Genomic DNA, 26,622 nt, shown 5'->3' with positions numbered 1-26,622 from the left:
GGCATTTCTTGCCTTTATTGTCCATCTCAAATAAATGTATTACAGATTTGAGTGGTATTTATGGTCGGTACGGAATGAGTCTAATTGTGCTTTGGGAATTTCTGTTACTGTGGGCTTATGTCGTGGCGATGTGTTGGAGCAAATTTGAGTTCTGTTGTCATGTAGTATGCGTGATGTGAAGTTTATTCACATGTTTTCTTGTCTTTCTTTTATGATTATTGAAACGAGGAATAAGTAATGGGTCGTGGTGTAGCACATCGACTAGTTTTAGTGCTCTAAATTCAGACCGCTATATTTGCTCTATAGAAATACCAAAATATACATACACATACATTGCATGCCATTGTAGGTTATTATGTCATTCCATGTGACGGAACCATTGCAGGCCGTTATACCAGGGCTTGTTGTAGTCCCATTGCAAGCATTGTACCATTGCATACACTGTAGATTACTGTACCATCAAACAACAAAGTGATGGAAGGAATGCATGAGTGTGGGACGGCTTTTCAGAACATTTTTCCTAGACTGCTATGCCACTGTAGACCGAGACCAACCATTTGCAAATCAGTCTTGGTCCTGCTTCAGTAGGAACAAACCAGCCAATTGGCCAAGTCAGGTCCCACTATATAGGAGCACAAGCAACCTCCAATTGTTCTTGACCTACTTAGGCATCATCAGTGAGGCATAGCTTCAGTCCTGTGGTACTGCAGCAATGCAAGTTATTGCATCAGGGCGTTCTGTTCTGACATTTCCAGTTGTTGTGGCAATGCATATTGTGTGTAGCACATAAGATAAGTTAAGGGTCTTCAAGGCTCATAGCTTTAGCTATTGTGCATTCCGAAGTGTAATTGTTTCCATCTGAGATAGAACATGCTGCATTATGTCTCTGTTGTGAGTTTTGCTTTTTGCCTGGTAGCTAATTTAACAGTCTGTGGCATGAGATGTATGCTATGGAACTGGGAGATTCTGCTTGCTTGATTTACAAGACAACAGCAGTCAGGCTGCTCAGGTGGTGGGCTGCCTTAGGGCATTGAAAGCAATCTGCATGTACTTTCAAAAATGTATTTAGCTGGGCTTCTGCTGCGAGAGTCGCTGACGGTCGAGGTCAAATCTGCACAAATGCGGGTATTATTTTTGGCAACAACTTATTTTTGATCCTAATATGTATAGGTGCACACACTGCATATTTCCATCGTGAATTCTTTTTCTAAAATTAGTTTAGTTTTTGTGTGGTTCAAAATAAAATTCTATCTGAAGCGGTTTGTCATTCGATCTGGATAGCAACATTATCCCCTAAAAATGATATAGTCTGTTCTAAACCTTGCCATACTTGCCATCTTTGGTTATTGGAAACAGTACTACATGTTAGGGTAGAATTCCCATTTGGAAATGGATAATCATAGCCAGGTTCCTGAAGGAATTTGGACAACCCATAACCACGGAGCTCCTGACCGGACTATAGGTTTGCTGCAGTACCGAAGACATTGCCAATGCGCACAGGTCTCGGACACACCGGCAGAGACCCCTGAAACTTTGTCCCCAGTAGCAAGGAGTACAAACAGGAGAGGAACCACCTCTCACAAGTATAGCACCTTAGTGTGTGCTACACATGCAGGGCACTGACAACACAATAGACCCCTGTACCACCCGGACGCATAAAACGGTCCTGAAGAACGCCAGTTTAGAAAAAAGGCCTGGCTGAAACTAGTAGACCACACTCAACGTGGGAGACCATAAGTCTACGCCTATACGTCCTAAAGCCTTTGTTTTTAACCCTGCCAAGGGCCCACCAACAATAAAGTATATGTTTGGGACCCTTCAGACAGAATTTTAATACCTCGCGCAACACCCACAATCACATAACAAAACCTGCTCCGTTGGAGTCGGGCGTCGTAGCACACCTGAGGTACACTCGGTACCTCGGGTGGGGCCCAATGATGAAGCATGCCACCAACTAGGTTGGTGGGTGAGGACCTTCTTAAAAAACCAACTGGTTTTTCCTCTGCCGACACCACACGTACATTGTCATAGTAGCTAGTTTTTCTTGTTGACCTGATAAACCCTAGGGGAAATGAACTAGCTACTCTAGTTCCTCTCTCTCCTGCTGATTGCTTAAATTCCCTACAGTGGTCATAGCATTACTCCTAGGCATTTTGCAGGTAAAGGTGTGGAATACCCAGTGGTCATATGGTCACCACTGATCTGTATCCGCACAGGTCTGTTTTCCACCAACCTTTAGTACCCAGTTGTCACTGCTAGAACTTATGTTGGGTTAAGGCAATGATTACAGGCAGCAGGTCCATACAAATGTCCTTAGACTCAAATACGCGACAGTTAGACCTTTCTGCTCCATTAACCCCTTCCATGCTCGTGTGGGCTGTGCTGGTGACGGAACGGTTCCGTCACGGCCCTCTCGCTGCGCCTGCGCTGCGCGAATTCCGCGCCTGCGCTAACGTTCTCTAGCGTGGGCGGGGCCGTGACCGAACCGTTCCGTCACAAGCACAGCTCACCCGCGTGCCGTGACGGAGCGGTTCCGTCACGAGCACAGGACCGCCGCGCGACCCCCCCACCCCCTTAGCACTGCGGCGGAATAGCCGCTGCAGTGAAGGGGTTAAATGCCAGGGGATAAACTTTACACTCCAGTCAAATCCCAATTCTTTCCAGCCACACCCCTCACCCTCCCACCGCCGCAACCAAGAAGTTGTGTTGAATCTGGAAGTCAGCTACCGAAAGCAGCAAAAACTAAGCCCTGGAATTTTTTTTACTCAAAATCTCCAAGCTCCCCAAATATGTGTGAATGTAAACATACTGCTGAATGCAGTCTAGACTACTAATTTATCTTCATAATCATGAGAATAAAGGATGTGGAGATGATCGACAAAAGAAATGATAACGGCTGTCAGAAGCCAGGCTGCCCTATCATTTCAAGTTCTTTGTGGGTTCCAAGGAAGCATATGTGCCTGGATCCGTCAGCAGCTAGTGGAAACCTGCCAGGGCAGGCTGGCTGGCTGCCACCAGTCCCATAGGTCGTCTAGGTGATCTTTAAATTTACAAAGCCCATTTTGGAGAAGGCTCAAAGAAGCCTTGATTCTAAATGTTAGAGTTGATTGGGCCTTCCATTGCTGGGAAAGAGGCCGCTGTAGAAGGGAGGTAGATGGTACGGATACCTTGGTCGGCGGTAGTTCGTGAAGTTGCCTACGTATGCATTATCCACGTTCGCAGACCAAGGATGTGCAATGTGTACATAACTGATTTGCAAACGGGGATGCAGTTTGTGAGGCTATATACACGTTGGTTGCATCTCAAGTTGTCCATTTGCAGGGGTTCACAAAACAACCTGCCAAATGATTATTATGGAGGGAGCTCTTAATTTGAGCCCCCCACCCGGTGATTGGTTGGGAATGCATGGATGGAGGCCTTCTCGCCTTTAGATCCCTCAAGGGCTGCAACGCAGTTCACAGAGGAGAAGCTGACTCTTTCACGTCCCTGCTATTTGTGACTCGCAAAGTGCTTTTGAAAGCTTTTCCCAATGCAAAGCCTTTAATGGGTCTTAAAAAGTCTTTTTTACATCCTAAAAGACATTTTTCTGTTGCATAGCCCTGTAATTTTGCGAATCAAAGCCTCTGAGAAGCACTTCGTACATCAGGTTCCTGGTTACCTTTATATTTTGCCTGCATTGCACCTTAAACCTTGACGTATGAGGCACTGTATCGAGTTTTACATATAACTGAGAAATGTATGGAGCAAACAACAGAAAGTGATTACCCATGGTTTCATGCAGTTTCAGTCTTGCTAATAACAGTAGGATTATTCTAATTATAAAGCAGAGCCTTAGAAGAAGCTGTCAAATTTAGAATCCTGTTTGCAAAGCATGAGTCAAATTCTTTGAAATCACATGAAAAGAGAGATCAGGCCTGTTATGAACACAGCTGGGAGCCTTCCTCCAATTCGGTTTCAGGTTCTCAGGAGTTTTGTGCATTTAAGAGACAGTTAATGAAAACAGTGTCAGGGACTCAACCACAGCTGAACGATTTCGATTCAGGACATCCGGTGAAATCCGTATATAACGGAGCCCAGGATCAGACTAACCTATAGGGCTAGCACGCGGTGCCTGAAGGGCAGATCTGACAGATCAGTATATGAGCTGCGTTTTTTGGGCTATTTGTGGGTCGGTTTTATTGTCTGGTGGGCCAGTTTCCTCTGTTGATTTCTCTGATATTAACACAAACTTTGCCTGCAGCAAGAACAAATGCATACAGTCTTCCATACCTTGCAAAAGACCTATACAGCATGTCCTTAAAAGATATACACTGTACTTATTTGCTATGTTTTAGCTATCTAATTCACCAATGGTGCATCCTTTTAATTTTGGACCTGGGACTATTTTATGTCCCATTCGAACCTGTCGGTGTCCAACAATACTCCAACAGGTCTTAGACATGCCAAAGTTTCATCAGTTTTCCTGGTCAAAGATTCATCTAGTAACAGTAATTCTACAGTGTTTAAGTACATCCTTATCTCCTCTTAAGTCCCTATTAGAACATGCTTACCTGTGAGTTAGTATCTCATGTGCACCAAGATGGCTGTAGTGCTGTGAGCTCTGGCTTACCTGCTCTCTGATGGGGCTGAAAAAGATGGTTTGGAGTTTATTTAATTGATCTCCCACGGTTGGTTGCAGAAATTCCCATCAGGATTAGCTGCTTCGGCTTCTGACAGGTAACCGGATTGTCAGCTGCCTCCTATCTACTATTCAATGTAGGCACTGCACCTAACCAAATAACCCTTTAAGCCCTAAACACTTCAGTGTTTTACCTTTTAATTGGCTTTTTAGAGCATTTTTGATAGCCTCATCTTCAATTTTTAATCAATTTTTCCATATCTAGTGGTGCCAGTATTCATGGCATTTTACAGGGTATAAACTGCTTTCAAGGACTTAATTTTGTGAACTACATTGTAAACACAACTGACCTGTATATTGATACATAGATCTACGGTAACTGAAAAGAGAGCATTTTAATATTAGTTTTGGTATCTACTAAAACGCATTGCTTTGCAGAAGAACTATTTTCTATGTTTTAGCCAGTCTTTTGTTCATGTCCATGAATGTTATGGAACGTTACTGATGAACATGGTGGCCAGCGAACATCTTGTTGTGGTTCTAATCAAGGCGGAGTCGCCGAAACATGTTGAGCTTCAGCCATGGATGTTAAGAGAAATATATATCAGCATTAGACAAGCCAGAGGAGTGTCCCCATTTCATTGTGAAGGATTTAGAGGACGTCCTTCTATTTCGACGTCGTTAAGCGATTCTTCTCTGTGTGCACTTACCTGTGAGGTGCCCAATGTGATCAATATTGACTCTTCACTAGTTTGTGTGTTTGTATAATCACTGAAAAAAACAAAGGATAATGTAGAGTTATACATAAGTTAGTAAGATTTTAACTTACTTGCACCTCCATATATTTCATTTGTCCTTAGTGATATAATATGTGATGTCATAAGCAGTGCACCATAGCTGTACAAGTTATACTTAAGACAGTTAAGTAATACTGTTGAATTTCAGGGTTTTATGGTTTTAATATGGTAATATCTTATGATATCTTATTATTAGAACACCTAAGTATAACTCCACTTTAACCTTTGGATTTTTCCGTGACTTTTAAAAAAAATGTAATGTAAGTTAAAATCTAAATGCTTTACTTACGTAAAATTCAACATTAAGCTTGATTTTCTTAAGTGAAATTCTATGTTTTTTTAACATAATCCCCTGCCCCCCATGGGCAGTCAAGGTACGAGCATCGAGTGGTTGGGCACCCCTCCGCTGACAGCCAACCCCCCCTCTACAGCTCATCATGGGGTTGCCTTCAGGCCCTTCATCCAACTTTCACAGACAGTCAACCTGCCCTTTTAACAGCCAGCCATACTCGAACTGCTATCCCACAGTCTTCCTTTTTTTAATCACTTTTTTCAGCTCCACAAGGCTCCTAGCAGAGACAGTGTGGCCTTTGTGTAGTCAACGCAGGCTCCCACAGGACAACACAGAGCGGACATACAGGCTCAGGTGGGACTGGGACGAGACAAAACATTTTTTTTGTATATTTTAGCCATTTAGAGCCCACCCCCAAGTGCTATGGGATGAGGGTATCCTTACCATGCTCCTCTCTATGTTTTTCTACATTTATTTTTCAGGCCTCCGGTACTGTGTCCCAAGGCTTGTACTGGTAGGAGCAACATTTCTCCTCGCATTGCGGCCAGCCGAACCCTATTGGTTAGTCCTACTGTACTAGCTATTCAAAATGGACCTCTGTGGCATTAGTTATCACTATTTTCTTTTACCCTTTTTATCTGAAAAATGGCTGAACAGATTTTCACCAAATCACAAAAAAAGCATGCTTTCTGAGTAAAGTTAGTTCTAGCTTTCTGCCACATTTGGTGTAAAACTGTTCAACCTATTGCCCCCCCCCCACCTTTACTTGGGCCCCCCCTTTTTCCTCAGCTCATACTTGACTGAGCACCACGTAAGTTTCCAGGAATGAGCTGAGGTGCATGACCTTTCTGGATTCCAGCTGAGTATGATACACCTGCAGAGACCCTCTGCTTGGAATTGAAGATGGATTTCCCATATATGGCATGGAGCTGCCACCATATAGGAAGTTTTTGGTCGGGTGTCATGCAGCAGTTACAGAAGATGACTGGCCTTTTTTACACTTCTCAGTAGCCTTAGGCAGTGGCCTAGTGCGATTGCCAAAAATTTTAAATTGTGTGCATTGGGCATGATCTTAGCGAAAAAATGCATAGCTATGCACTGGTAGAAAACAAAAATTACAAGAAAGGACGACAAATTATCGAATGTTATGAAGGTGCTGGGAGATGACCCTTCAGAAGATGACTGAATGGACGACAGAGAAGGAATGGGAAAGGGGGCACACATCTGATTTTGAGAGGCACAATAAAAGAAGGGAGGACAGAACGTCCTGTTGAAGGCCCATATCATAATGTTGGATGACCACCACACCCCCCCAGTGGGTCACTGATCATTATATGGCGACCCACCGGGATCGCCTGTAGACCTAGAAAGCTTCTACTAATATCTGTAAATGGTCAAAATGCTCTCAACGAAAGCATTTATTAATGCCTATTTTTGAACATGTATTTAATGTCCAGTATGTTGATATTTTTGAAGAAAAAAACAATAAAATGTAAAAGAAATCTGCAGAATATTGCGACCTCGGTTCATCCTACGCTTCCAGCCCGACTCTTCTATGTGTCCTCAGAACTTCCCATTTTCATTCATTTTTTATTTTTATTCTAGCGCACTGAACTGGCCGCAGCGCTATAAAACACCGAAATCAATGAATACATATAAGGAAATGAACAGAAAAACGTGCCGAGGAGTCCCTTTTCGGCTGTCTCATTGTATGTGAACCATAGAAGCCTTTTGTTTTGTTCCGGGTTTCTAGTTTTGTGACAGTTTTGCTCTGTTGTTGCTGTTCTCGGTTTCCATAGCGAGCTGTCTTCGTGGGGGATTGCCATGCAGTGCTTCTTGTTCTGTGGGTTGCAGGAAGTCTGGCGTCCACAGAGACACTTGTTCTGCCACCGAGGTCCGAAGCCCTCCTCCGTGACTGCCTGTCTTCTCCTCTGACACCCTCGTGTTGGTTTCCTCGGCGTAGAGCTACCTTGAGAACTCAGTGAGAGGCGTCAGCAAACACCGACGTGTGGCGAGAACTCACCCAAAACAATGAAGGCTGGGGAGGCAGCTGCCGTCTTGGCTATTTTAAGCATCTTTGTACCAGTGAATTCTGTGATTGTGCTTCCCAAAGGGGTGGACCGCAGTAAGTGGAGACAAACTCTTGATTAAAGAATGAATGAATGGATGGATGAGCGAGCGAGCGAATGAATGGATGGATGAATGAATGAACAAATTGATGGATAATTGAATGAATGAATTGTTGGACGGCTAAATGAATTAGTGGATGATTGAATGAATGAATGAACTGATTGGTGGATGGATGTACTTGCATAGCACAGCTCGCGGAACTGAATGACCTGAACGCCTTCACTAGTTGAGAAGAGCGACTGCATGAATTATCAGAAGACTAGGTCCTGGTGACCAGATGACTCTGCATCAACAGAATTCCACTATCCCAGTTCAGGGCTTAGATTTAGTAAATTAATGCATTCTGGGACCTGTAGTCTCGGTTCAGTCTATTTGAACCAATTGACTATTGCACCTGGCAGCAAAGACATGTAAAAGGAACGTCCAGGATTGGTACAGCCGTGCTCCAGCAATGTGGCCTCATTTGGTTGGGTATGCTAAGTTCAGTATGTCTCCTGTCTAGATTTTACAAAATATTAAAACTAATGTATACCTTGTAGTTTTAAATTATTCTGATATTTATCTCAATGGGATGTTGCTGTTGGGAATGTAGTTGTACTAGAATTTTAGGGAATCTTAGATTTTTGGTGATGCTGAGAACCAGACTGGAAACCATGAATGCTTGCTACAGTCTTTACATTACATGGTAGCAGCAGCTGTCCAAAGCTAGAAACAAAGCCAAGCAGCAATGGCAAAGCAAATAGGGCTTAGTTTAAAGTGTTGATGAATGAAAACTGGATAAATGCCTGCCTGGGGTTTCATATGATACCATGACAGCAGAACATATTGGCTTAGCCAGTTCTTGTTTTCATTGACTGGATTGTGCCCCTCATGCACGTGTGTAAACATATATATGTACATGTTTGTTATTCGTACACGATTCCTCATTAAGACATTTTTTTTAAAAACAGATAATTTTCCTTGTACAAAGCCTATATGATATAGAATGTAATATGTAATGATCCAGTGTACTTTTGAGATGTAAAATAGTCGCACATGCTTTGCAATGCAAGCCCTCCATCGGAGGTGGAATGAAATGTACAATAGCCAATAGTATGAGGTGAGAGAATAATGCTCCTGGACGAACCCAAAGCAAACTCTATGTATATTTTAAAGATTGGGTAACAATAGGTTTAGCAGACAGATGTGCCGTCAAGGCAGACCTAAAACACTTTGTTTGCTCTCTCCTGTCCCCTCACCCAGCCCGCCGCTTACCACATGGAATTACCACAAAGGGCCTTCATCCCTAGCTCATCCTGTTCTTTGTCTGTCTCTGTTGACTTATGTACTGGAGAGGCCTACTTTTTATAACTTCCCATAAGAGGAAACATGCAGGGTATGCGCTATGACTTCTCCCTGATTCCCTCCTACTTTACAGCTTTCCATGCTCCCCTCTGATTTCTAGATTGTAATGTAGAGTTTGCAGGGATCGAGGGAATGTAATGCTGGTGGTCTCCTTCTGGCCTTGCATGGGGCTGTTCTCTCTACTGTTGATCCATGCCCTCGACTCGCTGTTCTCTGAGGAGCCCCTACCTCTCCGTCCTCTCCTCCCTTCAGTTAAAGGTGTTGACTAGAAGTTAAGTGGCTGGAACTTCAGTAGTTAGAATTGTCCTTGGATTTGGCGCCTCCAAGAGTCAAACCATGACTCTACCAGAATGGCCTGGGATTATTATAGGACCTCACAATTCTCTAGGTGCCTTTATTGGGGTCTGGTTCCGTGGAGCTCCAACCTTACATTGTTTTGCAGGTCCAACAAGATGGCTTTGATCCATGATTGGACTTTTCTACTCTGCAGGTGCAGTGGGCAGCCAGTAGGACACCCAATGAGAAACTGGCTGATCATCGACTCAAACTTTTGCCATCTGCGGCAGGTAGCAACACTCCAGCATGAAACTGGCAACAAATTTTGTCATTTCTTCAAAAGGCTCCATTTCATCCCCTATGTGACATGGTTCTAAATTCCTTTCTTTTAATGTTTTTGGGTGAAAAACTTTTGCCAGGTGGCTTGGAGGGCTGGGGGTATTACTGCTAATATATGTGGGGGGGGGGGGGGGGGGGGGGGGGGGTCAGATAAGCTAAGAGTGGAAACAGGGCCCAGCGTCATAATCGCTAAATAAGTTTCTGCTTTTCATAAAGAACAGTAAGTAAGGCTGCCATCTTTTTTCCCTGCTTCTGCTTTGGTAGAGGAAGAGACATACAATTAGGCAGACGTCTCTAGGGAGGTGAATGTACACACCCAAAGCTCCCAAGATTCCCAGGTCCATGCTCGAAGTCCATACATTCCAGCCTTTTGCTTTGCATTCTCGGGCTAACAGTCTTGATCCTACAGTGGGATCAACAGGACCACACGTCCCAGGATGCAAAGCAAAAACCTGGACTGGATGAGCTACTCATGCATGAGCTAGGAAACTTGAAAGCTCTGTATATTTCCACGTGCACCGATTTTATGGTTTACAGAAACCTGTTCATTCATTTTTTCATCAGTCCAAGTGGTTTAAAAAAAAGTCTACTGGAACCGCAGCCTAACGACAGCAAAGGCAGGAGGAAGAGAACACCAAATATTCCATGCCATCAAGTATACTTTATTGCAGTCCATTTCTTCTCACCTAAAAAAATATTATAAATTGGATCTTTAGTCCAATTGATGAACATCAGGACTACAACTGCCATGATGTTTTTGGTTATTGACTCAAATTTCAGCAGTGGAAACGGAGTCCCTAAAACATGGAGTCATCTGCTAGCCTCACTCGTGGCTATTTCATGAGCTGCTGCCTAGGAGTCTCCTCGCCACACTGAGTGAAAGCCCTTAGATGAAGGTTTTGTATGCCTTCGGTAAAAGCTGTGCTGCATTGTAAATGGGATGGGCATGTTTTCTGTTCTGGATTTTTCATTGATCTCAGGGGGGTTAGTCATATTAGTTCAGCGGAAGCAACCCAAGACTGCAACACCCCGAATGCACTGGGGCATCACTGAAAACCCCAGGATTTGCAAACAGCGTGCACAATAACATAGAGTGAAATGGTCACCCTAGTTCGGTACTGAGATAGGGTTAAAGGCAACCATCTTGAGTAGATTGTCATAATCTACAAACTTGTACAGGGTAAGGGCTGGTGAGAAGGTATCACTCAGATTAGTCACTGGTAATTATATTTGCACTGATTCCTCCATCTGTGCCCCATTATTTACATACCTTGCCCCTCCTGGAGGCAGCCCTACCAAGTTTCCCAAGTCCATGCTTTATGTGCTGCTCCAGTCCATGTTTTTTCCTTTGAATTCTGGGACATGCAGTGTTATTTATTTCATTACAAAATAGGACTACAAGTCCCAGAATTCAAAGAAAAAAACTGGACTGAAGCAGCACCTTACACATGGAACTTGACAAGGTCTGGCGACCACCTTTATGCTCAATCCTTGAGGCCTTGTTGTGGGAGGTGATATTTCTGTTGTGGGGTCACGTTGTGTGCCTGTGGTTAGGCAGAAACACCTCACAAAGTGAAGAATTGGATGTTGCAGGGAGAGTCACAGTAATAAAGATTACAGGCAAGCAACCACAGTATCATATCTCTGCAGCTGCGACAGTAGTTCACATCTGAAAGCCCATGCGGTGCTTTCAAGCCTCTGTGGTCCTTGCATGATCAGCTCATCCAGTCTAGGTTTTTTCTTTGCATTCTGGGGCTTGTATGCATTATTTTATAAATAGGGAAATAGGACTACAAATCCCAGAACACAAAGAAAAGTCCTGGACGAGCTGCCCAATTATGGACCTGGAACGTGAGAACCCTAGCTGCCTCAGTTTACCGTGTTGATAGCATTTAACATCTTTTGCTTTTTTGGGAAACAAATATTTTGCAGCGCATATTGTCTGCCAAGAAGTATTCCATGCTGCTCGGGGGATTTAACATCTCTTAACATGTCTGTTATTTTGTGTTCAAGGCTTGTAGCTTGCTTTTCAACTAAAGTACACCCTTTCTCTTCCTCCAACAGAGATGTACTGTGAGAGCTGCCTGGCAACCGTCGGAGGTATGTATGTGCGTCTCCGAGGCAGGGGTAATTGTGCTCCCGGTTGTGAAAGGACAGGTTTTACCGCTTTTTCCGGGTTTCTTGCAGAGCTGAAGCATGCCCTGAGTCTGCCTTCTCCTGAGCTCAGCAAGTCGACGGTTGAAAAGGAGCTCCGGAAGGTGTGCCAAGCGCAAATCTTCAAAGACTCAAAATTACTGTCAGCGAAAGCCTGTAAGCATGTAATAGGTAAGTCTACGCCCACAAACCTCTTACACCGTGAGCAGAAGGCCTAACTGCAGCAATTGTTTTCTTGTCAGGTGACCCATTTTAATGTATCACATATAGACTGTTTATAGCTGCCTGTTGTTGATCCGCTATTGTGGGCAGTACCAATACCCAGGGGGGCTTTGGGCCAACCCATTGCTTACCACTGGTTGGCTTTATCATTATTCTCATTTTCTTCCTTCTTCTTACATGACTTTCTTCCTCTTCTTGTTTTTGTCCCTCCCATGGAGCATAGCTTCTCCCATATTTTTGGTTGTATAACTTGTATACTTCCACCTCTCACATTAGGGAACACCTTTTTTCTTTTTCTTTGAACAGGAAGTGCATGTGTTTTCTTTCTCTCTCCCCATGTGCTGATTCCTCCCTCACATCCCCACTATCCACACACACTGCTCCACCCTAGTGGCGGCTGCTCTGGATCTGAAGCGGTGAGGCCGGTGGGGGGGAGGTGTTGGGACAGGGGGAGGAGGGGATGTTTGGCAGGGAGAGGAGAGGGGAATACAACAATAAGCACAGAAAATAAAATGTAAAAAATATATAAAACTTACCTGCCGCTGTGGTCGCAGCATTGATCTTCTCTCGTTCCTTGACTCCAGGGCAGGTGCACACTGTGCAGGCTCCCAGATGCCAATCATGACGCTGCTCTCATGCTGGGAATACTATTCTCATGAAGCACTGGGATTGGTCTGAGTGGCCTGATTTGCCACACAAACTGGGCCTGGGGGCCTGTGGATTTCTCCACCAGCTGTGCAACACAGCTGGGTGGAGAAATGCTAAGTGCGCATGACGGTTTGGCCAGCCAAAGACGGCCAGCCAAATTGTCATGCACAATTAGTAGTGCCCATCACCCCTCCTCCCCACTGCTGTTGCACATAGAGAGCACGGGCCCGCCCCACCCTGGCTGGCAGCCATAGGTAAGAAGAAATATAAAATAATAATAAAATTGGTTTATTATCATTTCATTTTTCAAGTGTTTAACTCTGCTGCCACCTAGTGGGACGACGCTTCTCTGCCATAACGGAGGAGTCGCCCCTGTTCCCAACCCATAAAGTCATTCCAACATGTGTATTTTTTCCAGGTTTGAATAAAGAGCAGATGTTTTGGGTTGGTTTTCTTTTATCTGCTGCCTTCCACATGTTGTATGAAAGCCCTGGCTTTGGCATACAAAGACAACCTATTTGGTGCCTGGGAGGTGCAGGCTGCAGCCCTCGCTTTGCCTGCATATGGGGCAGAATGTTTACTTAGAGTGACTGGCTAGGACATGCCCTTTCTCCTGGAGGGCCATCAATCTGCTCCCTAGGCTGCTGCAGAGACCTGTGCTTATCTTCCAGTTCAGTACATGGCAAGTGTATTCCTTAGAATTTTGACTCTTCATCAGGCAGCTGTTAAGCTGTTTTAAGTAGTCTATGTTACTTTTAAACCGGATTACAGGAAATTTGTCTGTTTAAATTCTGTTCAAAGTTTCCATTGTGAAATTTGAAACATAAATCATGCTGTTTACAAAGACTGAAAATATTGAATTCAGTGTTCATTTTCGAGATACATTAAGATATGTTTGATTTTACACCAGCATTTTAAAGTTTTTTCCTTTGAATTTTTAAAAATAATGCTGTACATACAAGCATTGGCAAAGCCAGTAGCGTAGCACTTTCATTATAAAGGTGAACTCTAATGGTTTTGCTGGTACTTCGTAGCTTAAGTTTATGAGAAGGAGATCTGATGAAAACAAGATAACTAGGCTTAGACATGGTCACCAGAGAGGGGATGTCACTTCAACACCCAAGCGGGGGTTAGAAACCTGAAGTATTTCACCACTGCAGCTCTTAAATGCCAACGGAGACAAAGTTACTGTTAAGTTAAAGTTAACGTATGTTGGTTAAAACTAATACCATTTGTTTGGACCAGTTAACTTACTTTGTCATGTAAACTGAGTGCGTCCACTTTGCCCAGGTTTACAGACCCCATAGGAATTTGGGACCTGTGCTGGCACAATTTGTAACAAACAAAAATTCCTGCCCCAAACCCCAAAGTGGGTGATGTTCTGCGACAGGAAGAAAAGGTGCCTCTCATAACATGCATTTGCAGTGCAATATGTCTAGCATTTGCGAGACTTTAAGGTATTGGCATTGTAAATGACTCTACCTTTTATTTATCTGTTTTGATAATCAACACATAAATAAAAGGCATTGTCATTTACAATGCCAATCGCTCAAACGCTTGTAAATGCGAAACCTATTTTATTTCAAAGAAGCGACCACCATTGTCCCAGGCTGCTTGGAAAGTAAAAGTGTGCATGGCACGCTTAATGTTGTAGGAAATTATTACATGTAATGGGGTGACCCTGTAACCCTCAGAACCTGGGTGGGTAATAGAACAATAATAATGGTTCTGTCGGACTGAAATACACAGTAATATAGTATTTCCTGGTTTGTTACTCACAACATCCGTCCCTATAAGGGTACAACGATAGCGGTACCTATACCAATATGAAACAGAACACACTGACCACACTGACCACAATGAAGATTAGAGTAAAGTTTTAGTCATATACTTTTATCTTCTCTGAATTGTATTAAAACATTGATTATAGCTGTCCAGACAAACACAAAACCTATATACCGCATACATTTTGAGTAGGACTCATATACATTTAAAACAACATACAAAATTGTCAAGTCACGAAATTATTAGTAGCATCAACTATAAGAGCAATAATCCACTAGGCATATCAATCAATTCTTGGTTCCTAGTAGATTTTATAAAGTTGATTTCACGATAAAGAAAATGCGTCGACGTTTCGACCCTGGGGGGCGATGTGCTAGTTGTGCGCATCAGGGGCGGGTCTTCATCAGGACTGTACGGTTGTGGGACAGCCTTTTCTGGACCTCGGCTTCTTTTGGGTACCTGGTCCGATATACGTAGTATTGGTGATCAGCCGACTCAGCCAATATCGGAATAATTCTTAGATCTCTGTATTGATTATTTATACAGAGTTGACACGATCGGTAAGGCGTTGTGTCCGTGATATGTAAAACAGGTGTCACGGGCTAACTCCTTCCTTCTGAAAACAGAAGGAAGGAGTTAGACCGTGACACCTGTTTTACATATCACGGACACAACGCCTTACCGATCGTGTCAACGCTGTATTTCAGAAGGAAGGAGTTAGACCGTGACACCTGTTTTACATATCACGGACACAACGCCTTACCGATCGTGTCAACGCTGTATAAATAATCAATACAGAGATCTAAGAATTATTCCGATATTGGCTGAGTCGGCTGATCACCAATACTACGTATATAGGACCAGGTACCCAAGAGAAGCCGAGGTCCAGAAAAGGCTGTCCCACAACCGTACAGTCCTGATGAAGACCCGCCCCTGATGCGCACAACCAGCACATCGCCCCCCAGGGTCGAAACGTCGACGCATTTTCTTTATCGTGAAATCAACTTTATAAAATCTACTAGGAACCAAGAATTGATTGATATGCCTAGTGGATTATTGCTCTTATAGTTGATGCTACTAATAATTTCGTGACTTGACAATTTTGTATGTTGTTTTAAATGTATATGTGTCCTACTCAAAATGTATGCGGTATATATGTTTTGTGTTTGTCTGGACAGCTATAATCAATGTTTTAATACAATTCAGAGAAGATAAAAGTATATGACTAAAACTTTACTCTAATCTTTATTGTGGTCAGTGTGGTCAGTGTGTTCTGTTTCATATTGGTATAGGTACCGCTATCGTTGTACCCTTATAGGGACGAATGTTGTAGGAAAGCATGGCGTGCCCACAGTAGGAGAAACTCATGAAAGAAAATAGTGCTTACAGACTATATAAGACATACGGTGTAGCAACAAAAGTAAAAGGGCCAGTCCTCATGGGAGATTACATATGAAGACAAGGCGGTACTAAGGAGGGCCTACCAAGACTATTAACAAATCAAAAGTCAGCATTTACAAAGGATAATGACACAAGCCAATGAAAAATATGGGCGGAGAGTGGGCGGAACTTCAAGTCCATACTCGAATACAGAATGCCTCGCAGAGCAGCGCTTGCGCTGCCCAGGCTTGTCCTAAACAACTGCTTGGCCTGTGATCTGTCTGCTGGAGACTGCCAGGCAGGAGTCAAAATGGGTGGGGTGTGTGGGGCCCGATGGGCCCGTACCTTTTAAATTTAACAAAAACAGTTCCCACTAATTTAAGATAACCGTCCTGAGGCTGAAGCAGGTAATCCAGACAGCTGAGAAGCAAAAGTGGAAATTCTATGCTGTGAAGCTGATGGTGGGTGGGGCAGCTAAACAAGAAGCAAGCCTTCTTGCCAGGGTGTCTGCTGCTTGAAAGAAATGCAAATGTGTGTAATTGGTTAATCTGCATATCTGAAGGCTGCTTGGAAGCCAGTATTGCCTTTAATTGATAAAATCCCTTTAACATTGGTGATAAAAAAGAATAACTTTTTAGAGGTATTGTAAGGTTGTTAATCTGTGCGTGATTTGAATGGCCTGTTATAAAAAATATTTGCACTGGGTACAGTCTGCATGCTACTAAAATCTATATTGTGGAAGCACTTTTTTTTATCTTAAACCTAAATCTTTGTGTGCATTTTGGAGCAGTGTATCCAATGCTGTGCGTTTTGTAAGTTTAAAATAATGACGTGCATATTCACAGTGGTTTCTGTCACAGGCGGGGACTTCGTAGCACTTAAAAAACACTAGTCTGTAGTCCCCACTGCACCAACCAGGATCTAATTCTGTGGCTCTCTGGTTACACACACAGACATCCGCAGTAGTCACATTAACCAATAGAAGTTTCATAACGTGAAATTGTACATTTCCCACTGATTGGTTTAACTTGCATTTTTTATTTTTTTATGTAAGGGGTGTGTGTGTTTTGCTATATGCAGTACCTGTAGGTGATGGAGCCAACAAAATAGGTACAGAAAATGTTGTTCTTTTTAGCCACGCCTTTGACCCTCACCTCCATGCTTAGTAACCCCTCCCCCATTACACTCCGCATCACAGTTCCTACACTTTTTTTTTTTTTTTTTTGGGGGGAAAACCTTTATTAGGCAGTATGTGCAAACAGATACAGGCCTACAACCCACAGGCCGGCCTCGACAATAATAGGCACATCAGCAAGCAATTAGACGACTCAGCAGCATATCAGAGCAGGCACGATTAATCCAAGTTACACTATACGTAATTGCGCCGCCGAGAGGTAGGATAATGAAGGTTTAATTTTAAAGTTTTAAAATGAGTCCATAGCAATAAAGGTCAAGAAGGATCCGAGTCAAAACAATACGATTAGGGCAGAAGTGGGCAACGATCAACAGAAAGTCAGCAAGCATTATCCGCAAAACAAACGGCTGTAAGCAAATAAGTCATGATAAAGGATGAACACGCAACATAATGACCCCCAGTCGCTACCCGCAAATTCCCAATCCTCCCCCTGACCCAAGGAAATAGGAAAAGAAAAGAATAAAAGAGAAAGAGTAAGAAAAAGAAAAAAGGGAAAAATAGAGGCCCATAGGAACTGAAACGATCGAAGAAATAACCCCCCACCCTACACGCATGCAGAGGCTACGGCCTACCCCCCCCTAGCAGTGTGTCTGTCGCCCCAAAAGAGTACCCGAAATTCAGAAGAAAAGAAAAAGAAGAGAAAAGAGGAATCACATAAGACCGGAGGAGGGCCAAGGATAAAACCAAAGCAATCAATACTGTTACCCGCGGCCACCCAACCCCGGACCCCGACCTAGTACCTAACCAACATGTACCTCCAACAATTGTCATTCACAGTCCCAGCCATGCAAGCAACAGGTTGCAGCAAAAGAAGAAACAACCTCAGCCCTGTCCCCTCCGAACCGGCATGACAACGGAGTCCAGTTCTAAAACCGCCAACATGGACGGGAAGGGCCACCGTGGAATCCATTGCAGAAGTCGAGGCGCTTGGGATGAATCAAACTGGCTTGGAGATCGGCCACAAAAGACAAAAGAAGTCACCTCTGACTGCCCGTGGAGAGTACAGTAGGGAGCAAGACGAGGCGAGAGTTCCAGCGTAGCAGCCGGCCGATGCGCGAACAGCAAGTCCAGAAGGACGCAAAGAAGCATGCCATCAGAGGACAAAGGAGATGAGCAACATGGCGTCCGAAGTAGAAGCACCGGCCATCTCGAAGGTTCATTATCGCCAAACTCCTCCAAAGCAAATGCGGAGAGTGCTGCAGCGGATACTGAGGTTCGCCCATCCGTCGCCTCCACATACTCCAGGGCAGGTGATTCACCGTTAGCAAATTGAGGATGTGGCGTAGTGTGCTGCACTGAAGGACCATCATGGCCGGCTGGAGAAATCTCAGCAAGCCGGGCCCCAAACCATTGGCAATGTCACGAAAGGCCAACCGTAGGTCTCCCAGAGCCTCCAGGATATCCCGAAGCCCCAGCGGTGTATCCAGAATGGAGGATGCAGCATTGACCCCCGTCCAGGGCGAATGGCCGCAGAGCGCCTCAGAAAGCAGGTCTCCCTTGTCAGGCATTGACACTCGACGATTCCGTAGAAAATCTGCAGGGCTCAGCTGGGGCAGAGACATGAAGGCAGCCGGTCGTGGAAGAGCTCCAATTGGGAGGAAGCCGACAGACAACGAGCCCCCGAGATGAGCAGGGAACTCCACTGACTGGCGCAGGGTTCCCAATGCGGAAAATGGCGTCCGCTGCGGAGGAGAGGCAACAAAGAAGCAATCCTGGCCCCTTCCCGGCCAGGCAGGGATACAATGTAGAGGAGCCGGTACAATGTCGCAAGGCGCGCTGGGTTGCCGAGCGGAGGGAAGAGCTGCGGCGAAAAGCCCAGCGCCACACTGCAGGTCCAGACAATCGGCTCCTCCTCCTCCGCGGCGGCCGCTGTTGTTGTTGTCGCTGCCGGCCGTCTCCCACAGGCAATGACCCGGCTGCGGCCACTCGAAAGGCCGGGAAATACACCGGGACTCCTCACCGCCGGAACCGCTCCATTTTCGCCGAAAGTTGCAGCAACGTAGTCAGGAGCATCTCGCAGGTAAGCGTGGCGCATGGAGGTACAGGATGTTCGGCAGGATAATGAAGAAGGGCACAAGGGTCGGCGGAGCCGAGGGACTAGGCGGCCATCTCGGCTGCAGGCTAGGCTCCTCCCCCTCCTACACTTTTTTCAATGCACTTCGACTGCTGCTGCCAGGTAACAGTCCATGACCTAGCAGCAGACTCCAGCAGCATAGTTCCTCAGAACAAGAGGCGATCTGCTGCTGGGTTCCTTAAAGCTCTGCATCCTCAGTGGAAAACCTGCTTTCCAGTGGTGACATGGGGCAGCGTGTGAGACTGGCTAGGAGTAGGCGCAGCCACAGCCCGTGCAGGTAAGAGCGGTGGGGCCAAGTGGGGGGATTTTGACAGACGACAACGAGGGAAAATAAAATAAATAAATAATTTTCCCTCTTTGTCGTCTGATGAAATCCCACACCCACGGCCCCACCGCTCTTACCTGCACGGGCCGCTGCTGAGTAGGTGGCATGGGGGAAGGAGGCCACTGGAGTCATGGGGGATGGGTGGGGCAGATGAGACACAGAGTGATGGGAGGGCAGAGGAGATACAGGGGGATGGGAGGGGCAGAGGAGACATGGGGGATGGGCTAAAGGAGAACAGGTAGGGTTGACCAGATGGAGTTGGGAGTGAGTCCAGAGGAGCTTTGGGTGGCCAGAGACCAGAGGGTGTGGCAGAGGAGTCACAAGGCAGTGGGAATGGGGAGCCAGAAGAGACATGTAGAAGCAAGGCGCAAGAGTCATGGGGGGATGGTGCAGAAGAATCCCGATGAATTTAGACGGTAGAGGAGCTAGGCGATTCACAGTGATGGGTGACACCGGACAGTGGAGCAGAAGAAGCATGAGCAGGAGAGAACATGAGGCACAGGGTTACAGAAAGCACAGGGCCGTGCATAGAGAGAGCCAGAGAAGCCACAGAAGAAAGGGGTCACAAGAGTCACTGGGCTACGATGAGAGGCTCACAGGAGACACAGGAAAAGGGGAGAGGTATTGTAAGGGTGTTAATCTGTGCGTGATTTGAATGGCCTGTTATAACAAATATTTGCACTGGGTACAGTCTGTATGCTACTAAAATATATATTGTATATCAAAAGGCAACAAACACCCAAATACACCATACATGGTGGGTCTTTTATGTCAATATAGGCAGGCTCATTTTGTCGCCAAAGCACCAAAATGTGACACAGTTATTGCTACACTGGATGAGCCTGTTGCATATGAGGTGCATAGCTGCCAAGGTCCAAGATTGCTTATGTGTGACATTTCCATAATTTAGTTGTATTAATGAGTGATAATTAACGACTATGAGTGACACTTTCTCACAAGCAAAATCAAGCAATGAAGATGAGAGAAACCTATATATATCAGAAATTACACTTGAGCAATCCGAAACTCTAAGAAGATATTCAATCTGCTGGAAAACACTAGAAATAGAAGGGCACTAAAGTCATTGTGACCTGGTCGTACTCTTAAACAAACGTAACATGGGTGGGCCCACCTACAGGCAACTTCCAGAAACCTGTGATTTTATTATTAAATGTGAAAAGCAGACACACTAATGACCCCTGCTTTGTAATGTGCAGCTCCCAGGTGCCTACTGGGCTGAATGGGATTTAGCACAATATATGCACTATTTGTATATTGAAACAGCAGTATTGGAATGTAAGCTGTGTACTTTTTATTGTGTAAATGTCTCCCTTGATACCACCATTTCAAAAAATGGGGTGTACCCAAGGATAGTCCTGGACCTGGGCAAATAGTGGTACAAAAGACAGTGGTCCTATAATCTGATTTATAAAAGCAGTCAATCAGATAACCTAATTGGTACAGTTCGTTAGTGTAAATTGGAGCTGTAAAGGATATATTTAAGAAAAGCTCATTAAACCCAAGTCAAATATTTATACATCAAATGAACAAAAATGAAACAAACCTAAACCTGTATTCACCAAGCGATTTAATGCACTTAGTTTCTGGTGAAAGATCAAATTGAATTCAATCAAAAGAGGGGAATGGAGGTTGCTCCAAGGGGGAACGTGCATATGAGAAAAGTGCTCAGTGTTGGTCAGTGAATCCAGGTTTGGGTTTGTTTTCACACCCCTTAATGGACGCCTGCAGTTCAAAGCCTCGGAAAACGAGCTGGACATCCACTATTTATAGTGGTTTTCTGCTTTTTTCCCTGTCAACGTGTGGTATCAACTCCTCACCGATAGCCCATGTGATGTTGTAACCAAAATCCCAGCAAATAACTTAGGCGGGCCCAGATCAGTTTCCATATCAACCGGTCACCTCTTCAGGACCTGGGCCCAACACAGGCTTCAATATGAAAGCTCTCTCATGAGCCTAATGGGAAGTGAATTACTATCCACACAATAAAATAATGATACAATATGATTAAATATTCAGTAAAGCAATTGAATATTTCCAGACTTGCAAACCATTATTATCATGTTATCACTATCTGAGGAACGAAAGACTTGTATTTGAACACTCACCTGACACTGCCCTCAGAACTTAACTCTGGTGCCAGGCAGTAGATGACGACCTGCCTTGAGAGTGTGGGTGTCTCGGCCCGCCTGCCCCATCCAGAGACCAGAGAGGAAAGACTGGTGAAAACTTGATGCTGGGTGCCTGATGCAGCAGCAGGTGGGCCTCCCGAGTGTTCAGGAACTATTAAGTGGGGGCATAATGGGCATTGATATCCTGACGTGCTGCGCCCCGTACGCAGAGCCCCATTAATGCTTACTCGGATGCTTACGCGGAGTGCCGGTGGGTGACAAAAGCCTTGACCAGCGGTGGCCTGAACTGAGAAGAGAAGCCCCACAAAATATTAAAGAAATGGTATAACAAATATGGGAGTACAAAAAGATTGAGAAAAGGACTAAAATAACGGTAGTCCAATGTAGTAAAATTGATTAGGGTAATTTTAAAAGCTTGCTGTTAAGTATTGATCTTCACCATCGTCCAAGAGCTCTCCAACCCCAGCGCCGGAAACAACATCACTCCCTCGCAAGACCTCTGTGACTCACTCGCCACGTTCTTCCACAGCAAGATCGCAGACATACACAACCGCTTCGGCGAACAATCCATGCACCCAACCGCAGAACCAACGCCCCCCACCACCACCCTCCGCGCCTGGACCCCAGTCAACACCGAAGACACCATCCACACGATGAAGACCATCCACTCCGGTTCGCCAACCGACCCATGCCCCCACCACGTCTTCAACAAGGCCGACTCCGTCATCGCACCCCAACTCCGGGACATCATCAACTGCTCCTTCAACACCGCCACCTTTCCGGAGAGCTGGAAGCATGCCAAACTCAGCGCCCTCCTGAAGAAACTGTCAGCAGACCCCACCGACCTCAAGAACTACCGCCCCATCTCGCTCCTCCCGTTTCCTGCCAAAGTCATCGAGAAGACCGTCAACAGACAGCTCGCCACCTTCCTCGAGACGAACGGATCCCTCGACCACTCACAGTCCGGCTTCAGAGCCAACCACAGCACCAAAACCGCCCTCATCGCAGCCACTGACGACATCCGAACCCTGCTCGACAACGGGGAAACAGCGGTCCTCATCCTCCTGGACCTCTCCGCAGCGTTCAATACTGTCTGCCACCGCACCCTAGTACAACGCCTCAGCAACGTCGGAATCCAAGAGAAGGTACTGGAGTGGATCATCTCGTTCCTTGCCGGAAGAACCCAGAGAGTCCGCCTCCCCCCTTTCAGATCCGAGGCCACCGAAATCATCTGCGGCGTACCACAAGGATCATCACTCAGCCCCACCCGCTTCAACGTGTACATGAGCCTCCTCGCAGCCATCGCACGCCAACACAGCCTCAACATCATGTGGAATAAAGGTAGGGCTATGACCTTTTTCAAGATTTGCCCGGCGCTAACCGCCTTTGTACCATTCAACTTGTCAAGCAATGAGGCAGGCGCCGGAGACCAGAAGGCAGGAAACAGAAGTTTTATTCCGACGGAGCAGAACACATCAGATCAGACAACAAGGTATCGTCTCGAGGTGCTCTAACAGCCTCTCTGAGGCCTGGCCTCTTATACCCTGGTTTATGACATGTCAGCATTCTTTATTGCATAAAAGACTCTTTAAACTTATGGAATGACGTCCCCATAATCCTCGTGTCAAACCCACCCCCACATACATCCACAATAGAGGTCCTCACCCTGCTGATAACAGGAGGGGGCTATCACGCGGCTGAGTGTTCCGCTGATTCTTAGGATGTGTGCGCCTGATCGTATCCCATGGGGTGGGGAGGCCGTGATCAATAGTGGAGCCTTTGAAGAGGAGCGACTCCATACACTAAGGGGCAGTAAACAGTATCTCCCAGCTTAGGCGATGGCCTCGGACCTGTGTGGACAGTCGGACACGGGGCAGGGGTCATCAAAGGAGTGGTATTCATGCCGCGTGGACAATTGAGCGCGGAGGGAGGGTTTATCAACAGAGGGGCATTCATGGAAGGAGAGGAGGTGCTGGTCAGGCGCAGGCGTGACTCCCAAGGACAGGGGCATGCAGAAGGGTTATGCTCATGAGAGGGAGGGAGGGGGAGCCAGGGTGCGCGGAGGATGCTTGCTGGGTCAGAGGGGCGCGCTGGCGGTAGATCGTGGGCAGGGAGACCATGATACCTAAAATGGCCGTCGTGCACGCTGTACGTGGGTGACAAGCTGGCGCAGACGATGTTCAGCCCGTAAACTAAAATTCCACAGTCCTCCCTTTTAACATGTCTCGCCAACTTGTCAGTTCGGATTTATCCCCATAAGACCACGTATTTCTACTTCATAAAGGGGACTCATGTGCTCATTTCGGAAGTCCAAAGTCTTTGGGCACATACAGTTAGAAACAAAACTGCACAAAGATGGCAGACATTGGATACCTAAACAACACCCACATAATATCACCACAGGTATCAGTACGAAGGAAAGCAACCTCCAACCCCAGTCCTTCAAAGTGTCCCAAAACCAGCTCCCAAGCGACCATCCTTCTTGTTCCTGGTGAACCTCCGAGGAAAGTCTGTGGAGGTGCTCAATTGCTTTGTAGACAGAAGGCGAGTTATCTGGCACGTAGGTGCAGCAGCTAGATCCGATGATGTGGCATGCTCCTCCTCGATCGGCTAGGACCACATCTAGAACCAGGCGGTTTTGAAGGGCCACAAGGCGGACCGCCTGAAGCTCCGCCGTGTTGTTAGCGAGGATGCCAGCCGTGATGTTGATCGTTGTTTCTACTGCCTGGGTCAGGTGTCGGATAGCGCGGCTGTTTGCCATTGGGCCCCACAGGGGAACGAGTCCCTTTGCTGCATCCAAGAACTGAGCTCCAGTGGAGTCGGCTTGTCCAATGTCATCTGCACGCCTCTGCCGGTGATGGTTGGCAGGGGCTACATACGTGGGGGGAAGAACGAAGGCAATGTAACAGATACCCCTCCAACCTTTCGGGAGCCAGGTGTAAGCTTTGGTGCCACACACAAAGTACATATTTGGAGAAGCAACAAAGGAAGGGGGATCGACTGAGTTCAATGTTCTGGTGATTCGGCAGGAACTGTGACCCACCAGCTGTGTTCCCCGGCCTTCGAGACACACAAGACCTGTGACATTGATGACAGAAAGAGCCACAGTCAGAGTGGCGGTTGTTTGTTTTTGCAGATGAGAGAAGGTGGATCTAGCTGGATTGTGGAGCACCTGTACTTCGACACGTTCTTTGGCTGGAATGTCTTTAAGGAAGGTGGCGCCCGTGAGCGCAGGACACAGGGCAGCAGAGGTCTTTCCGGTTTTGTTCAGCCAGAACCCAGAGTAGAAGTGCGACACTATCTGGCTGGAGGTGGCGTTGTCCTTGTGGCTCTCTTGCATGAGGATCAACCAGGCGAGGCAGGAGCCGTGAACTGAGAAAGGAGAAGGGATGAAGGGGATGGAGTGTCCAGTGGCATGCGGGAGCAGCCCGCAAATCCAGCAGTTCGTAGCGTTTGCAGCAAGGTTGTGTTGGTGCAACAGTTGCACGAAGGAATTGTTCCAGAATTCCCTGCGCCTTTCTCGGAGCTGAGGCGACAGGGAGATTAGGTGATGCTCTTTCAGGGGGGTTGGTTGTGCAGTGGGCAGCAATGCCTCATGAGCCGGTGTGCTTTCCTCCAGGATCCAGAAGGAGGTCATGAGGAGGAGGCAGAAGAGGAAGACAATAAAGAGGGCGATTGTCTTTGATTTGTGCAAATTGTCAGTCTTTGGGTTTCTATAGTGGGTATTTCCTGTTGCTTCCATCATCTTCTTATCTGGCGCTTCCATCATCTTCTTATCTGGCGCTTCCATCATCTTCAAGGGGGCTCGGTAGCGGGCAGAACCACAGACTTCGTTTAGCTTCTCTCCCGGTAACCCTTGGTTGTGTTTAGGTCACCGTTCTGAGATTCAACTTAGTCCGTGGCCTACTTAGCCGAAGCTCCCTCCTTTCGACGCAGGAAATACCCTTCTCTGGTTGGCACAGTGGGGTCGGAGAATTTTGCAAGTTCAAGTGCCCCAGTATCGGGATAACAGTTCAATGTCGGTCGGTCTTTGATCAGGAGCTCTTCTTGGGTGTTGACGTTTTCGGTCGTGTCCAGGTTCGCAGAGACCTTCCTGCAGTGATGTGCGTGCAGCCAGTGCCTCTTCCCCTCCACTCGAAGCGCCGTCCGTGTGGTAATCAGCACTTGCCAGGGGCCCGTCCACCGGGGTTCCAGACTCTTGGTCCGTTGGAAGTTTCGTATTAGAACGAAATCTCCCGGTTGGATGTCGTGGCCGGGGCCCCTGGAAGCATCGGGGATGGCCTGCTGCACCTGTTGATGAATGACAGACAACGTCTTAGTTAATTTGCACAAATAATCAGACAGTAGGACGTCCGGGACGTCATGAATGGAGGTTGGTTTGGGAGCAGTCCAGAGGTTCATCGGTCGCCCGAATACAACCTCGTAGGGGGTCAAATGGTGTTTGGTGGGAGTAGAGCGCATCGATAGCAAGGCCAAAGGGAGAGCGTCTGGCCATTTAAGTCCGGTGGTTGCCACTATTTTTGACAATTTCAACTTCAGTGTGGCATTATGGCGTTCCACCAGGCCGGCGGATTGGGGGTGGAAGACTGCGTGAAATCTCTGTTTCACCCCCAATCCCTTTAGGATTAGTTGGATAACCTCAGCTATGAAGTGGGGGCCATTGTCGCTCCATGAAATTCGACAAAGGCCATAGCGAGGAAGGAATTCCTTCAGTAGTACTTTGGCAGTAGTCATGGCAGTGTTGTCACGGGTTGGATAGGCCTCTACCCATTTGCTGAAGGCACATACGATGACTAGTACATACTTCAAGCTTTGGCATCTCTCTAGTTGGATGTAGTCCATCTGAAGAACCTCAAAGGGGTGATTGGGGGTCCCAAACCCTCCCCGGGGTAC

At 46.2% G+C, this 26,622-nt stretch overlaps 1 protein-coding gene across 2 annotated transcripts in view; it reads left to right on the top strand.

Annotated features, from left to right (window-relative positions):
- LOC147684713 (uncharacterized) overlaps positions 1-26,622 on the top strand; it is a 412,180-nt gene that overhangs the window by 309,896 nt on the left and 75,662 nt on the right. Inside the window, exons 1-3 of one of the 2 annotated variants that reach the window (XM_086940562.1) lie at positions 7,554-7,832; positions 11,861-11,896; positions 11,984-12,121. In XM_086940562.1, coding sequence (XP_086796688.1) covers positions 7,739-7,832; positions 11,861-11,896; positions 11,984-12,121 — 268 coding nt within the window. In that variant the 5' untranslated portion in view covers positions 7,554-7,738. Of the gene's footprint in view, positions 1-7,553; positions 7,833-11,860; positions 11,897-11,983; positions 12,122-26,622 lie in introns of those variants that run through there. The other variant, XM_086940561.1, reaches the window with a different exon arrangement.

Source organism: Lissotriton vulgaris, chromosome 10 (assembly GCF_964263255.1).
Source record: "Lissotriton vulgaris chromosome 10, aLisVul1.2, whole genome shotgun sequence".
Taxonomy (NCBI): Eukaryota; Metazoa; Chordata; class Amphibia; order Caudata; family Salamandridae; genus Lissotriton; species Lissotriton vulgaris.
This window is presented reverse-complemented; position numbering and strand designations above follow the sequence as displayed.